The 14,684-nt window shown below is 47.7% G+C and overlaps 3 protein-coding genes and 1 non-coding gene across 4 annotated transcripts; 2 read left to right on the forward strand and 2 right to left on the reverse strand.

Annotated features, from left to right (window-relative positions):
- Positions 1-1,542: 1,542 nt before the first annotated feature.
- Positions 1,543-3,079, reverse strand: LOC101767535 (VQ motif-containing protein 11). Its single transcript, XM_004976968.3, has one exon. The coding sequence runs from the start codon at positions 2,534-2,536 to the stop codon at positions 1,913-1,915; it is 624 nt and encodes a 207-aa protein (XP_004977025.1). The 5' UTR covers positions 2,537-3,079; the 3' UTR covers positions 1,543-1,912.
- A 2,557-nt stretch (positions 3,080-5,636) lies between these two features.
- LOC101767936 (pheophytinase, chloroplastic) lies at positions 5,637-9,721 on the forward strand. Its single transcript, XM_004976969.3, has 6 exons — positions 5,637-5,863; positions 6,177-6,867; positions 7,324-7,550; positions 7,893-8,084; positions 8,164-8,320; positions 9,099-9,721. The coding sequence occupies exons 2-6, from the start codon at positions 6,211-6,213 to the stop codon at positions 9,339-9,341; spliced, it is 1,476 nt and encodes a 491-aa protein (XP_004977026.1). The 5' UTR covers positions 5,637-5,863; positions 6,177-6,210; the 3' UTR covers positions 9,342-9,721.
- A 136-nt stretch (positions 9,722-9,857) lies between these two features.
- Positions 9,858-11,323, forward strand: LOC105914789. The gene has a single exon (XR_002678413.1). It is a non-coding gene; the product is annotated as an uncharacterized LOC105914789 (transcript).
- Positions 11,324-11,430: 107 nt separating this feature from the next.
- LOC101768338 (uncharacterized vacuolar membrane protein YML018C) lies at positions 11,431-14,684 on the reverse strand. The gene is made up of 8 exons (XM_004976971.2): positions 14,598-14,684; positions 13,292-13,669; positions 12,906-13,123; positions 12,711-12,781; positions 12,531-12,632; positions 12,274-12,391; positions 12,059-12,194; positions 11,431-11,843 (listed from the first exon to the last, which is right to left on the reverse strand). Exons 1-8 carry the CDS (start codon positions 14,682-14,684, stop codon positions 11,781-11,783), a joined length of 1,173 nt encoding a protein of 390 aa, XP_004977028.1. The 3' UTR covers positions 11,431-11,780.

A 14,684-nucleotide genomic window follows, 5' to 3' on the forward strand; every position in this document is an offset into this window, starting at 1 on the left:
AGCCAGCGGTAGAGTGTAGCCTGTAGGAGTAGCCAGTGTTGTAGCTGCTGGGAGCACACCGAACTGAATATGTTGGAACAAAACAACTATCAGTGCTGGAAGCCACTTTTTCCTGGGAAATTCTTATATCCGAATAAACATTTTTGTGTCTTCTTTCCCGTTCATTTTTTTTTTTGAAAAACCCCGTTCAAATTTGAAACTGGCTGAGTGTGGGCACTGGATGCAGCATCAGAAGTTGAAATCCAGAATGCCAGCAAACGCCTCGTCACAGTAAAATAATCTGCTGCTGTGCTGTAGCCTGCAGACCAGACCATTGAGAGCAGGCGTGAACTGGTTTACAGTTAAGCCGTCGCAGCTAGCTGCAGGAGCATAGCAGTCGACAGTATAGCCCGGTAGCCGGTGCAGTACCCTACCAGCTACCACCACCTCCTCCATATCGTTAGCCAGCTACAGCCCCCACCGCAGACCAGCGACCACGCACGCCAAGCCATAACTCGTTACGAGGTCAACTCGGCCCAACTCACCTCACCTGCCGGCCGGCCGGCCAATAGCCCATGCCCATGCCTACGCATTGATAGAGATACCCTGCGGCCATGCCATCCTCGCAGCATCTATCTCGCTTGCTTCCCGCCCTGCCTCTGCGTCTCTGACCCTGGTCGGCGCTCCTCCCTGGCTCCCTCCCCTGGCCGTGTTGCTGTGCCTGTACATGCTTACGCATAGGACGCAGTGCTGAGCCGCTGACGCCGCAGCGCTCGCTTTTGTATTGATGGTGGCGCTGGAGCGTCCTCCAATCCTCTGCCGGGTCGGCCAGGGCCAGGGGTTAGCCAGACACCGGCACGGCAAGCGCACGCAGAGACACACCTGAGCTCTGAGTTAATACCACTACCGTTACGGGGTCAGTAATTGGGCTGCAAGGCTAGTCACGGGAATCCGGTTGGGAGAGGACTCCTCCCCTCCCACTCCCAGTGTGCTCTCTGCTCTTCTTCTTCATCTCCGGAACTGGTTCGTCCATGAAACCGTGGCCAGAAACGCAAGACCATTATTCGTCGGCGTCGCAGGTTTCCCGGGCTCTCATGCAGAACGAGTGCGCAATTCTGGAGGGAATTCGACGGGATCATGGTGTTCCATAATTCCTGCACAAAGATCATGTGAGCCATGGGACGCAGATGACTAGCTAGTTCTTGTCTGCTGCCCGCTCTGCTGCAGCACGGCGGCATGGCGCCCGTGAGCCCGTGACTGCTGAGTGCTAACCGGCCTGTGGGGTTCCCTCCCCCCAGTTCCGTTCCCCACACACATATTCCTCTCGATCAGCTGCTGGGCTCCACGTGCTAGTGACAACTGCTACGTTCGTGCAGATGTCGTGTCGCTTCGCTTCGTTCGTTGCCCTTTGGCGCAAAAAAAAGAATGAAATAAAAAGATGTCGCCCCATCCAGTCCTCGGCCCACACACAGGGGGGGAATAAACTTGACGTACGTGGGCATCCGATTCCTGCGGTCCTCTATCTAACTCTACTGTGATGGCCAGACATGATCCAGTGTGAGATGCGTTAGAAACTTCAATGAACTTTGCTTTGCAAAGCACATGCGCCTTTTTCAAGCAAGCAGCCGTACTGCTCCGATAGGGTTACAGAACAAGAAGTTGACTGCTGCTCACAAGTCACAAGAGATCAGATCACTGCTGCTCATGAGATCGCATGGTTAAATAGGTTGGGATATATAGAGGAGAGAGAGGATTAGAAGCTAGTAAACCTAGTTAATATAAGATCGATCGGCTAGCAAGAGTTGCATTCATGGATCATCTAAATTCTAATGGAAACAGGCGGCACAGACTACAGAGAGAGATTGATGAACAGAGCTAGCATCGCCGGAATTCCTTGATCCGGCGACACGCACACGTGACAAGAGACTGATTATTAGGAGGCGTAGTAGGCGCTCCGGGGGGAGTGGACGGGGAACAGCGGCAGCAGCTTGGGCCGCTCGGCGCCGTCGCCGCCGGCGGCGCTCCTCGGCGAGGCGTGGAGGTAGAAGCCCTTGGAGGCGATGGCCTTCTCCTCCCGCTCCTCCTCCTCCTTGCTTATCACCACCACCCCGCCGCATGACGGCGACGACGAGTGCGGCGACGGCGTCATCGACGAGGACGACGACAGCGGCGACGGCGACGAGGAGGCCAGCACGTAGGCGTCCATGGGCGACACCGGCGAGTGCTGCATGAGCCCGTGGTGGCCGTGGTGGTGGTGGTGGTAGTAGTAGAACGACGCCGCCTGCGGCCGCGCCTGCAGCTCCAGCCTGGCCGGCGCCGCGCGCCGCCTCTCCTGCAGCTTCGGCCGCCTCGGCGGCGGCGCGTGCTGCTGCGCGACCACGGTCACCGCCTCCTCCTCCTCCTGCTTCGGCGGTTTCTTCTCCGCTGGCGCGCCCGTGAGCTTCTGCACGAGCGCGCGGAACGTGGCCGGGTCGGCCTGCACGAACGTGGTGTTGGCGTCCACGCAACTCGCGGCCGCCGCCTCCCTCACGACCCTGGGCGACCGGGACGCCGCCATGAGGAGCTAGCTAGCTGACCAAGCAATGAAGCAAAGCAAGGAGCAAGGAGCAAGGAGCAAGGAGCAAGGAGAGGTGAGAAGGGGGGAGGCGAAGGCGGGAGCGGGTCTTGGTAGCTTTTTAAGGGACAGAAAGGCTGCATTAAAGCCAAAGGGATCGGCCGGCCGGGGGTGGCGATGGATGGATGGACGGCCGGAGCTGGACGGATCGTCGCAGGGGGACAGGGGTCTTTTCTGCCTCGCAAAACCTTTGCCTCGCTTTACTGCCGTGAACATGCAGGCGTACATGCATGATGTGCTGCATCATGCATCTTTTCCGGCCCTAGCCCCCTCTGCCTCTTTCTCTGGCTCGCTGGCCCATGGCCATGGCCGCGCCTAGGCACGTACAGAGAGTACGATCACGATACGGGGCACTGAGGCAGGCTATGGTGGTGTGGTGTCTCCTCTTGGATCTTCTCTCCTCAGACTTCACTCATCTTCAGGTACAGTACAGCATGCAGGTAGATGGACGATGCCGTCATGCACGCCGACAGCCGACTGACCTAGAGAGAGGGTACAGTACTGTGCTGGTGATGAGCGAGATGCTTAGCTTTAATGACGTGCTCAGAAGGAAGAAGGAAGGTACTGTAGTACGAAGAAGTGGCTTTCGTGGACGACTAACCTCCGACTCCGACTCGGGCCGGGGACGTCAACGACAGCAAGCGTAGCGTAATCGCCTTCCACGCTCTCGTACGTAATGGATGTTGACGCCGCATGCGGCCGCAGAAGATCCCCCCGTGGATGGAGCAGGGGCGTGTTTGCGTGAGGGAAAGAGGAAGGTGTTGCTTCCGGGGCGGGCCATCAGCTGCGCCGCGTCGAACGCCACACGCCGTGGCTTCTCTCGCGTCCTCCTCAGCGTCCAGGTCGCCGTGGCCTCGCCGCCACGCGGAGCGGGTTCCCGTGGCCGGCGCCGCTGTCCCGTGTTCCGCGGCGATCGAGAGCTCCGGGTTCTGCTGGGCGCTGCTGCATGGCATGGGACGAGTAGGAGCTGACCTGTCAGGTACGGTGCCCGCTGCCTCCACTTCGAGTGGGGCCCGTGGCCCTCCAGTTGTCACGTAACGTCGCCGGCCCGGCCGTTCACGGGAGGGCTAGCTTAAATTCTCTCTTTCTACTGGTTGTCTCGATGCCTCGATCATCTGTCGGCCGGCAGGGCACGCAGCGGGAGCACACGCAGCGCTTGCGCGGAAGAGCTGCTGGGATCGTCGTCGAGCTCGGCTCGGCCCGTCGGTGTCGACCGTGCGTGCAGTGCAGGCAACCGAGACGCGCAGGTGCCAGTGTTTTCTTCGGCCAAGTACGTGGTGTACTGGACCCATGACGTTTTCGGCCGGCATTGTCGATTCGTCGGTTGCTAAGCGTATGATGGTCCGACCGATGGTCCGCCAGAAATCTTCATAGACTAACAAGTCCATCAGGGTAATCTTCAAGTCTAGCGACTCACATGTGAAAGTGTTTTGGTGCTGTGGTATAGTGGAAGGATTTGACTCACGGTGACACATATTCTAGTAATGGTTCTTGCACACAGTGATTTAAGGTTATTGATCTATTTAGAAAGTTTAGCATGTCTACTAAGCATGGTGAGCACTGGCATTTCTACAAAAGATCCTATCGAAGCCGGCTCTAGAACCCTTATCATGGCCGATTTTGGACCTCGTTGTGAAAGGTCAGCGGTAATAACATATACATATCACCGTCGTTTTTCGAACCGGCGGTGATAACCTCTATCACTGCCAGTTCGTGTTTTGAGCCAACGGTGATGAGAGGTTATCACTGCCGGTTTTAAAATGACCAACCCACTTGATACCTAAATATGATCTCATTTCAACTATGAAAATTGTACAGCCAATAACATAGGGACAAGAGGATAGATGCATGAGAAATCCCGGTGTCTTAAGGGGACACGGCATCTATTTTCACTTGTTTTAAGCCTTGTGTAGTTGTATTAATATGAGCCGGCGGGACATGGGCGGGCACCCTTTTTACGATCTCGTGGTCATCAAAACCATATGCATAAGCCTCTTTTGGCAAAAATCATATACATAGGCCTCTTTTGGCAAATCATAACGCACGAACAGAAATAGTTGTAGACCGACCAAGCACAACCATCTCTATCTTGCGGCGTCCAACCTCTTGTCTCGCTCAGCACGGAGCGACGTAGTAACATTGTGGCCAAAGCTCGAGCCATATACGTATGATCATCATTTATAAACATTTACCACCTATTGAATTTTTGTAATATAATATTTGATTGTGTGTTTTATTTAAAAGTTAGTATAAATATATAAAAATTATACTCATTTTCTTGTAGTGATGAGGCCGAGGGCAATTCATGCTACTGATTGCATTGCTAGGTACTGCTTGCACTCATTTTGTTACTAGTTATAAGTCTGTATATTTGTAATAATTTTAAATAAGATGAATGATTAAATGTTGGGAAAAAAGTTAAGCGACAAATATTTCTAGTTGAAGAGAAGGACAAAATGAGTGGTCCATCGTCCATGACTCCATGTAAAATAAGAAGCAAAGCAAGCATTTGAGCAGAGTAGGAAGCCAAGGAACTACACACATATACAGGCGGAATAGGCACGTGCATTGTTGCTTGGATCAGGTGGAGCGGTTGGGATCGATTCATTGGTGCTCAAAGCCCACCCTTATCCTATTGATATGTTTCAATAATTCAATGGTTCCTAGCGCACAATAACGGTTTCTCTTGGAATCAGACAGAATCCGTTTCATTTTTGTTCGACACAAATCATTTGATGTGGAAAACGTGGCCTAAGAAAAAAAAATATCTGACACTCGCTCCGACCACGTGGCAGTCTTTTTCTTCGTGCTGTTGGTTCCGAGACGGTCCTGTGTCTTCTACGAGCCTGCCACGGAGAGCAGGGCCAGACCCAGAGCGCATCGCTCCGTGGACCCGGTGCACGCACCGCAGGCCACGGGACGCGTCCTCTTCCAGTCTTCCTCCGACCTGGCCCGTGGTGCGCCACGTCCACGGGACCGCACCGCGCGCGCCGAGCTCCTCTCCTCCACTCCTCTCGTCCACGCCGATGGCGTGTACGCATCGAGCTCATTGCTCATAGGCGGGCGACTTCACTCCGTGGTCCGTGGGGGAGCCTTCGCGGGTTCGCACTCTGGATTCGTCTTATAGGCAGACCAAACGTCCCATTCCTCAACCCTCCCTCTCCTTGCTAAGCTCACAACCTCAAGTCCTCGATAACTGGAGAAGAATTTCTGGGAGCAACTTTGCTTCTGGCTGGGCACCAAGCAGCCGGCGGGTGTGCAGATCTGCAGGTATGCTTCCTCACGAGAGCTGGTTGTTACTTGTTTCTTGCTCAGCTTTTTTTCTCGCAATTTGCTGCCATCCGCCGATTTGGCAAGTTTAGACCATTTCCCAGTGAAATTAGTAAGGAACAAAACATTTATAAATCAGTAGTTCAGTCACCCCCCAGTCCAAGTGTACTCGATGTCCAGCATAATTTATATTGCACATTTTATGATATGAGGCGGCAGGATTTAGTTCTTTGGATCAATTTACTGTATGAACAGTCGAATTGCTGTTTCCAATTCAGTACGATGAAGTTGTTTGCCACCCCTTTGTTTGCAGAACTAGTGCGCGTCGACCATCGTTCGTAGCGATCATGGAGGTGGTCTCTTGCAGCCACTCTTGCTCGGCATTACATCAAACACCTAGAAGGGCCTGGAGGCTACGGGGCAGTGGTTTTGGTCTGGGGCATGCCAAGCCTCGAATCAGAAGAAGTGTGATTCTTTGTGTTGGAACCACAAGCGGAACTTCAAATCCGGCTGATTCCGGCAAAGTTCATGCCACCCAGGGATTCTCTGTGAGTGATATGGATGTAAACCTGCAGGGCATTCCTTCCAGGAAAGCTGAAGAGATTGAGAAGGTGATGATTCAGGGCCTGCCGGAAGGCCCTGATAGCTCTCCAATTAGTACCGGATTCTGGGAGTGGAAGCCGAAGCTGACAGTGTACTATGAGAGGTCTGGCACTGAGAATAGCAAAGCGCCTGCGGTGCTCTTCCTGCCGGGGTTTGGAGTTGGGACATTCCATTTCGAGAAGCAACTGAAGGATCTTGGTCGCGATCACAAGGTGTGGACGATGGATTTTCTTGGGCAGGGAATGTCGTTGCCGTGTGAAGACCCAGCTCCTAGCACCATAGCAGGGGAACAGAGCACAGAGGCATTTTGGGGCTTCGGACAAGATTCACAGCCTTGGGCAGAGGAGCTAGTGTATTCTGTAGATTTATGGCAAAACCAAGTTCAGCATTTCATTGAAGAGGTATTCCTTGGATTCTCAATTGTATCTTACAAAAATTTGTTTGCTCAAATATCATTTGTCTAGTTGGAAAATCTTGGCATGCCTCTTGAGCACTCTTTGTAGCCCTGTTACTACCTTTTTCCTTATTCACATGTATTGGAATTGGAACATTGCTTGAACTTCTTCATTTTTGTGTTGACATAATGCTCAAAAGATTCAAAACTAACAGTGATGAACAATGCAAGTCATGCATATTTTACTGCTGGAAATGGAATAATTGTCGTATCTCTTCTGTTCAAAAGTGCATGCATAAGGTTTAACCTTTATGTGTTATCACCATCATAGATGGATAGTTTAACTATCTATGCCTTTGTACTATAGAGAAGCTATTAAAGGCTTGCTTGTACATAGCATACATTTTCACCATGATATTTATACAACATTTTCTCTTAAGCAAATTTTGTAACCCATTTCCAGGTTATCCGTGAACCAGTTTACATTGTGGGGAACTCTCTTGGAGGATTTGTTGCTATGTATTTGGCTGCGTCCAGTCCACACCTTGTAAAAGGTGTCACGTTGCTCAATGCAACACCATTTTGGGGATTCTTTCCTAACCCTGCTACATCTCCACGGTTGTCAAAGATTTTCCCATGGGTTGGGACATTTCCTCTTCCATCATTTGTGAGGAAACTTACTGAAGCAGTGTAAGTGTTATTTATTAGCAATGGATAACATTTTCAATGTTATAGCCATAGATTGCTCCCTGATGTGGACCAATAATTTCTTATGTATTAAGTTCTCTATATTGAACAATGAACTTTCTGTGAGATTTGCATATTTGGAAGGCATTATATGTTTAAATTTTACTTGTGAAAATATTATATCATAGAGATTTATTTTACTTATTGCTCCTGTGTAACTGAAATTTTAGAAATACACTCATGTTTACGAGTTAAACATCTACCGCATCATGTCATGCAATTTTGTGAATCATCCACACATTGGATTCTACAAATTAATTGAGTGTAATTTCCTCTGTGATCTAGTTGGCAGAAGATAAGTGACCCAAGAAGTATACATGATATACTCAAGCAAGTATACGCTGACCACTCAACAAATGTGGACAATGTATTCTCTCGTATTGTGGAAATAACACAACACCCAGCTGCTGCTGCATCATTTGCCTCCATTATGTTTGCCCCAAGGGGTCAGATATCCTTCCAAGAGGCAGTCTCTAGGTGAGTTAGATAATCCAAATGATCTAATGAAACATTACTTAAAAATATGGCCTTCCTTTTTAACACTCATCATCTGTAGGTGCCAAAGCCAAGGTGTTCCCATATCTCTTATGTATGGAAGAGAAGATCCTTGGGTTAGACCTATTTGGGGTATCAAAGTCAAACAACAGGTGCCAGAAGCACCTTATTATGAAATCAGCCCTGCTGGTCACTGTCCTCATGATGAGGTCCCTGAGGTAAGGATTGCACTTCTTTATAAATTCCGGCTCTCCTTTTGGTTTTAATGTCATATTCCAATTGGTAATTTCAAATGGATTTGTGAAATACTTTTATGTTCAAGTAGTTCTCTATAACTTAATAAGATACAAATCAGGGGGTCATCATCGAAGTAAGTGGAACAAACTAGTTCAATTAACTGTTGGACTTGCTTTTTCAAAACAAAAAAGAAAAAACTGTTGGACTCGGACAGCATGTCGTAGGGGTATTATCCAGTGCAATCGTCCTGGGTGCATTGTAATTACCCATTGATTGGGAAATGAACTGCATTAGTAGGGTACTTGCAAGATAAGTCCCCTAACCAGATTATACATAGTAAGAAAGTAATCGTGTACAAACAGGAAAGCTAGTGAGTTCTGCAAAAGTGGGAAAAACTGTTCCTGTTTTAAGACATTGTTGGCGTTATTATTGCAGAGACAACATTACATAACTCTCTGCAGCTCATTGTCTTCAACAATTGAATCCACAGCTCCACCTCAATTTTACAAAATAATTTTCCTTCTTGGACCCTTGTGTCGGTGCCAAGTGCCAATTGGCTAATAAGTTGAGAGAGTGCTGACCTACTTCAACCTTTCAGCGTTTCTTCAGACAGAGATGTTTGAACTCCAAAATGGTCCTATTGTTTTGAGTGTATTTTTATTACTAGTCTCCTGGAAACTTTGTAGGATTATTTACTTGATTATGGTAGTTTTTGTATCAGCTAGACCAGTAGACCTGTAATATTTTTCTGTCCATCAGGTTATAAACTACTTACTCCGTGGGTGGCTGAAGAACCTCGAGTCTGAGGGTTCAATCGACCTGCCGTTTCTCGAAGAACCCAGCTATGCTGAGCATGGTGTATCGAGGGAGCTGGAATTTGTCAGAGAAGGGTCAAGGAAATCAGTTAGTGTGCGGCTCTATGGTTCCAAAATTTCTCTCTGGAGCCAACTGAGCTCGTTCTTGAACACCCGTGCCTCCAATTCACGGGTAGTTTCTAGATGATTCATCCTTTCAAGCTAAGTAGATATTAGAACTTAAAGCTTCGATTCAATATTGTATTTGTTATTTTATTAAGTTAGTCTTCGATAGTTGTAGTAAATAGACAGCGTTCTGTGAATTTTTAGTGAACGTAAATATGTGTAGTACAGATCCAGCCTCAATCATATGGTCCATAGCCCTGTCAAAGGTATTCTAGCTAGTTCTATACCTCTGTGCATACCCACAAAAGGGCATTGCGTCAACACAAACTGATCCTGTCATAATATGTGGGGATATCGTAGTGGTATCCTACTAGCTGACACTACTGTTTCGTTTGATCCTTTGAATTTCAGGATTCTATGTTTGATATGATTATTTGCTGTCTTCAAGCAGCTTCTGGAGAATACGTTCACTACTCTTTACTTCGAAAATTTAGGCTTCTGCTCGTTGGACTTTTCGGGCCTTTTTCTCCCGTTGTTTGTTGGTCGGGGAGAAGTTCAGGTGCTCTCACCTTATCGTGCTACCAGCGTAGGTAGCACCCTAAAAGGGTATAGACAATCCAATCAAATACGAATTGATAGATCATGCATTCTTCTATGTCTATGCGAAATTTGAGCTTGAACGAAAAATTTTGTACCAGAGAAATCAGCACGGTGGAGATGAACACGACTGTGGATTCGCAATGTCATGGACCGGGAAACACGCACATTCTTTTTTTTTGTCTCATCATTTTATCCCAGGCAGATGGCAGCCATGAGCCCATCATGACCTGATCGAGAGCTAAAGCTTGCGGCTTTGCATCGTCAATGGATTCTGAAGAATGCAGGGGCCAATCTGCCCAGCGGTTTGTGTTTGTTCCAGCGAAGAACCAACCACCTTCTGGCAGCTACCTAAAAATTTACTAATATATATGTCAATTCAGTCGGTCGGTCGAGCATGAATGAGATCATCAAATTGGCAAATTGCGATGCACGACCAAGCAAGCCTTCATCTCGCCCCCCAAAAATAGTGTTAACCTCGCAATCGCTAGCTGCCATTGGTAAAGATTAGCGACCTTCATGCATTGGAGCAGAGCGGCAGCCGGCAGGTGAGGTCAGAGCGCATAAGACCGGCACGTAGGCCGCCGCGCGCGCGGGGCCGGGAATGGACGCGCTGCACCTGCACGTAGCCGTGGCCGGGCGCGCGGTGGCCGTGGTCGAGCGCGATGGCACGCACGACCCGACCACCGGCCGCGTGCTCACCGGGTCCTGGCTCTGGGACTCCTCCCTCGTCCTCGCCTCCCACCTCGCCGCCGACGCCTCCGCTCGGCTCCACCTCCGCAGCGCCACCGTCCTCGAGCTCGGCGCCCGCGGCACGGGCCTCCCGGGCACGCGGCCGTCGCCTGCCTCGGCGCCGCATGCTGCGTGCTCACGGACGTGCGGCCGCTGCTGCCGAGCTGAGCCTCAGAGCCAACGCCGAGGCCAACGGGCTCGCCGCCGCGCAGGCCGACGTGCGCGAGCTCCGGTAGGGCGACCGGCTAGAGGACCAGCTGCGGGTGGACGTGGTGCTCATGTCGGACGTGTTCTACGACCCGGACATGCCGGCGATGGCGGCCACGCTGCGGGGCTTGTGGAGGGACGGTGCCGGCGGCGGCGGCACGGTCGGGTGGGCGGCGAGCGAGGTGCGGGACAGCATGATGGACTGCATGGACGTGCTGCGGGAACAGGGCTTCGAGGTAGACGAGGTCGACAGGGTCACCAGGCCGCTGCTGCACGACCCCGATCAGACCGCCGCCTTCGCCGTCTATCGCGTCTCACTCCGACAACAAGAGGAGGGAGTTGACTTTGATTATTCCCCAAGCTGCTAAAATGTCCCACTTCACCTTTAAAACTGACATCTGTGCAGAAGTCATTTTCACCCGAATTGGTAACTCAGTCCGGGTTGAATTGAGTGCAACAATTGTATTGTACTGTACAGGACACCTTGCTAAGTCTTTTTTTTTTTGACAAGTTTTAATTCCTTTTTGCTAATTCATTATTTGTTAATTATTTGCGTTGCGTCCATCTGTTCTGTCTTTATTTTTCCCCGCACAAGCGCACAACTTATGCATGATGAAAGTAAATTTGCCATGAACTCAAATTGACAAGGAATCAAGGAACATTGCCTTTGCAAGCATGCAAAGTCTGTGGACATGGCCGAGAACCACGGTAGTATACATCGACAAGCATTCTGTGGTGAGAGAATTTACAGTTGTGAAGGGTTGCTACAACATACTGTATCTTTCTTCCATCTGCTGGTTTTCACTATACGTCGGCAAAATTCACCATCCCCATGGCCATGGGGCAAAGGGAAAAGAAGTGCTTCTGGTATTTCCCAATCCGCATGAAACTAGAGACCAGAGTTTTCTGGGGTCTTTGTCTAACAAACCCAAACTTTGAACTTCCAGATGTACACTCTAATAAGGACAAGTTTTATTTCATGAAGCTATAGACCTAGAGAACGTGAAAAGCGATCAGCGAGGTTTGCAATAACGAAGCCTGAAAACACCTGCAAAAGAACAATCACATGGTAAATCAAATGACAAATGCATGCAACAGTGAGCTGGAACGAAAGAGGCACACAGAATCGAATATGGGGTGCCAACAAACAAGTTAGCTCTGTTAAGAAAAACTTTTAGTGCAGTTAAATTAGTTATTGTGGTAGATGGTAGATGTTTGACATAAATCCAGATAACAAAATACTGAGCTGCTGAACATTCGTACCTGGACAGAACCAAGAATATATACTGCTGAATAGTGACGACCATGAATGATCATGTCAGCAACCATTGCTAGTGGAATTGTGAGAGACATGCCTAAGGTGGCCACCAAGGGAGTAGTCCAAACAACAGAAAGAGCCCTGACCACAAGTTCCAATGTCACAATTATTGCGAGTATGCAACAATATAAAAAGATATTAGTCCACTTTAAACACGTACCAGAAGTAGTCTGATAATACACTTCCGATTAGGCCATTTGCCACCACAACTTCATCCACTTTAGCTGAGTGGGGCATTGAAAACTTTGGTTCGATGCCTAGTGCGGTTAATGGCCAGACTGAAATGAAAACATAATAATGAAAAAACTTTAGCATAAACCAACCATGAAATATGTGCACAAATAAGGGAATTCAAGTGAATGTATATTTCTAATTTGTATACTTCAGTAATATTAATTTGGAAAAGGCAAATATTACCAAGCCACCAGAGAGCAACAAGACTAAAAAGTCCAAGATAACCAAACAGTTTTTGGACATCAACCTTTTCTCCTTCCTCTCCACAAAATTTTTTGAGAAGCACTGGAACAATATTGAAACATTTAGCTGTTAAATTCATAAAATTAACTGCAAATAAAGCAGAGAAGTAAAACAACCTACCAGTAAACAGACCATATGCGATCGCTGACATAAGACCAAACATATCACCTAGAAGAGTCCTCTCTGTAGCCCTGCATTTGGAAAACTTACATATCAGAAGCAAGGAAATACATCACGCTCATGATTCGCCTACTTCTGGTTAAGTCTATTGTGATTATCAGAGTAAAAGAGTTGGCCAAGAAATAAATCACTGACCCAGATTTGCCTACTTCTGATTCATCAGATGCCCAAGTCTGCCCCATAGTTGTCATGACGACACCAGCCATGCTAATGAAAACAGCAATAATTTTTGCAGCATTTATGGAGTCTTGGCCAAGTAAAACACCAATGAAAAGAGTGAAGAGTCCTGAAGTTGAAGACAGTACAGTGGTACTGGCAACACTAGTTCTTGCAAGCGCTGCATTGGATAAATACTGCATTCATTCAGCATAAGAGAAAAGTGAGTAATATTTACCAACCAAATTGCTGGTTGTATGATTGCAATCTACACGTTCAGAAACATATGGGTACAGTTATTAGCATGAACATTTCAAGACCCCTGGAATTAGAAATTAAAATGTATATAGTCACTGGAAAGTTACCTCTGTCACAAACCACAAGGGACAAAGATACAGTCCATAAGTTGCAATCTCCTTAGTGGAAAGCTGCTTCTCCTTCAAGATGCCATCATTAATTTCAGTGATTCCGTAAATAAGTGGTTTCGTCTCTTCAACTACAGGAATCACTATAGTTTTCTGTGACTCCATTTCCAACATCTTCTGAAATTCACCATTCTTCAAAGGGGCACTACCGCCAAAGGAAGATTTGCTTGTGATTTTTGAAGCACCGGTGTTTCCAGAATGCTGTCTCATTGAATTGTATATAAAGTCTTTTAGAAATGACAAGGGGAGATATATGACCATAAGGGAGGCTCCCAAGTAAGTAATTGCAAACGGATGTTTGTACTTTGTGAATATCCCCTGCAGAAGAAATTTAGTTACAAAACAAAAATTAGTATATTTTGCGAGATGAACTCTAGAAAGACAAAAAAAAAAAGAATCCAAGAACTAGAAGTTGATTTTTTTTTGGTGATGATGGAGGTAACGGAAATTCTACTGGTACCTCCTAATTCTGCCATTGGTATCTCCTTTTTTAGAAGTAGTAGTAACAGCAGCTAATATGGTGAAAGCAAATAGGTTCTACGAGATGTTCTTGACCTAAATGCAAGTAACCAATTGTTACTCTGACAATGTAACTTTAAAACAACATCAACACGAAACAAAAAAAAACTAATAACTTAATTCAATCAGAGCTGTAGGTGATCAAGCATATCACAGCCACCACCACCACCAATCATGCACAACTATATTAGGCCCCTCCTCTAATTCAATCATGCACTGTAGGTGATCAAGCATATCACAACCACCACCAATCAGCCATAAATTGGTGTCACGAACTGTCACAACCACAACTATATTAGGATTTGACATAACTAATAGTATGAAGAAAACAACCAAAGCATTCTTGGCAACTTTTACGGATATCCATATGAGCGTATATGCAATTTTCGGAGAACTGCCTTCAAATTTAGAGAGCAAAAGAATGGACTTTTCTTTTTTAAAAAAACTGACGCCTGATGAACATTCCGCTAAGCAATTTTCTATTGTAGCCAAGCCTGCGCGTAACGCTTAAAAATTGAGAAGATACAGAGCAATACCCCAGGTCGGCCCAATAAAATTAATCTGATAAGCAGAGAGCAATTAACCCCAAACCAAACCAAACCAACCAATCTGATAAGCAAGCATGCATCCCAAACCATGAAACCAAGATCTGAGAATCTCCAAACAAATAAATAAATAGATAGATACGCAAACAACAGAGCACGCTTTGGGGGAAAAAAATCCGTACCTGCGTGACCTCCGCGGAGATGACCCAGATGAGCACGACGGCGACAATCAGGCACAGCCCCGCCCGGTACTTGAGACCGGAGCCCAT

This window comes from Setaria italica, chromosome VII, assembly GCF_000263155.2.
Source record: "Setaria italica strain Yugu1 chromosome VII, Setaria_italica_v2.0, whole genome shotgun sequence".
Classification (NCBI taxonomy): domain Eukaryota; kingdom Viridiplantae; phylum Streptophyta; class Magnoliopsida; order Poales; family Poaceae; genus Setaria; species Setaria italica.

Bases quoted from the DNA above. Each gene is read 5' to 3' on its own strand.
- LOC101767535 (XM_004976968.3), bottom strand. From the start codon at position 2,536: ATGGCGGCGTCCCGGTCGCCCAGGGTCGTGAGGGAGGCGGCGGCCGCG.
- LOC101767936 (XM_004976969.3), top strand. From the start codon at position 6,211: ATGGAGGTGGTCTCTTGCAGCCACTCTTGCTCGGCATTACATCAAACA. The intron at 7,551-7,892 runs GTAAGTGTTATT...TCTGTGATCTAG, and splicing joins AGGAAACTTACTGAAGCAGT to TTGGCAGAAGATAAGTGACC. The intron at 8,085-8,163 runs GTGAGTTAGATA...CATCATCTGTAG, and splicing joins TTCCAAGAGGCAGTCTCTAG to GTGCCAAAGCCAAGGTGTTC.
- LOC101768338 (XM_004976971.2), bottom strand. From the start codon at position 14,684: ATGGGCTCCGGTCTCAAGTACCGGGCGGGGCTGTGCCTGATTGTCGCC. The intron at 13,670-14,597 runs GTACGGATTTTT...TTTCTTCTGCAG, and splicing joins TCTCCGCGGAGGTCACGCAG to GGGATATTCACAAAGTACAA. The intron at 11,844-12,058 runs GTACGAATGTTC...GTTCTTTTGCAG, and splicing joins ATATTCTTGGTTCTGTCCAG to GTGTTTTCAGGCTTCGTTAT.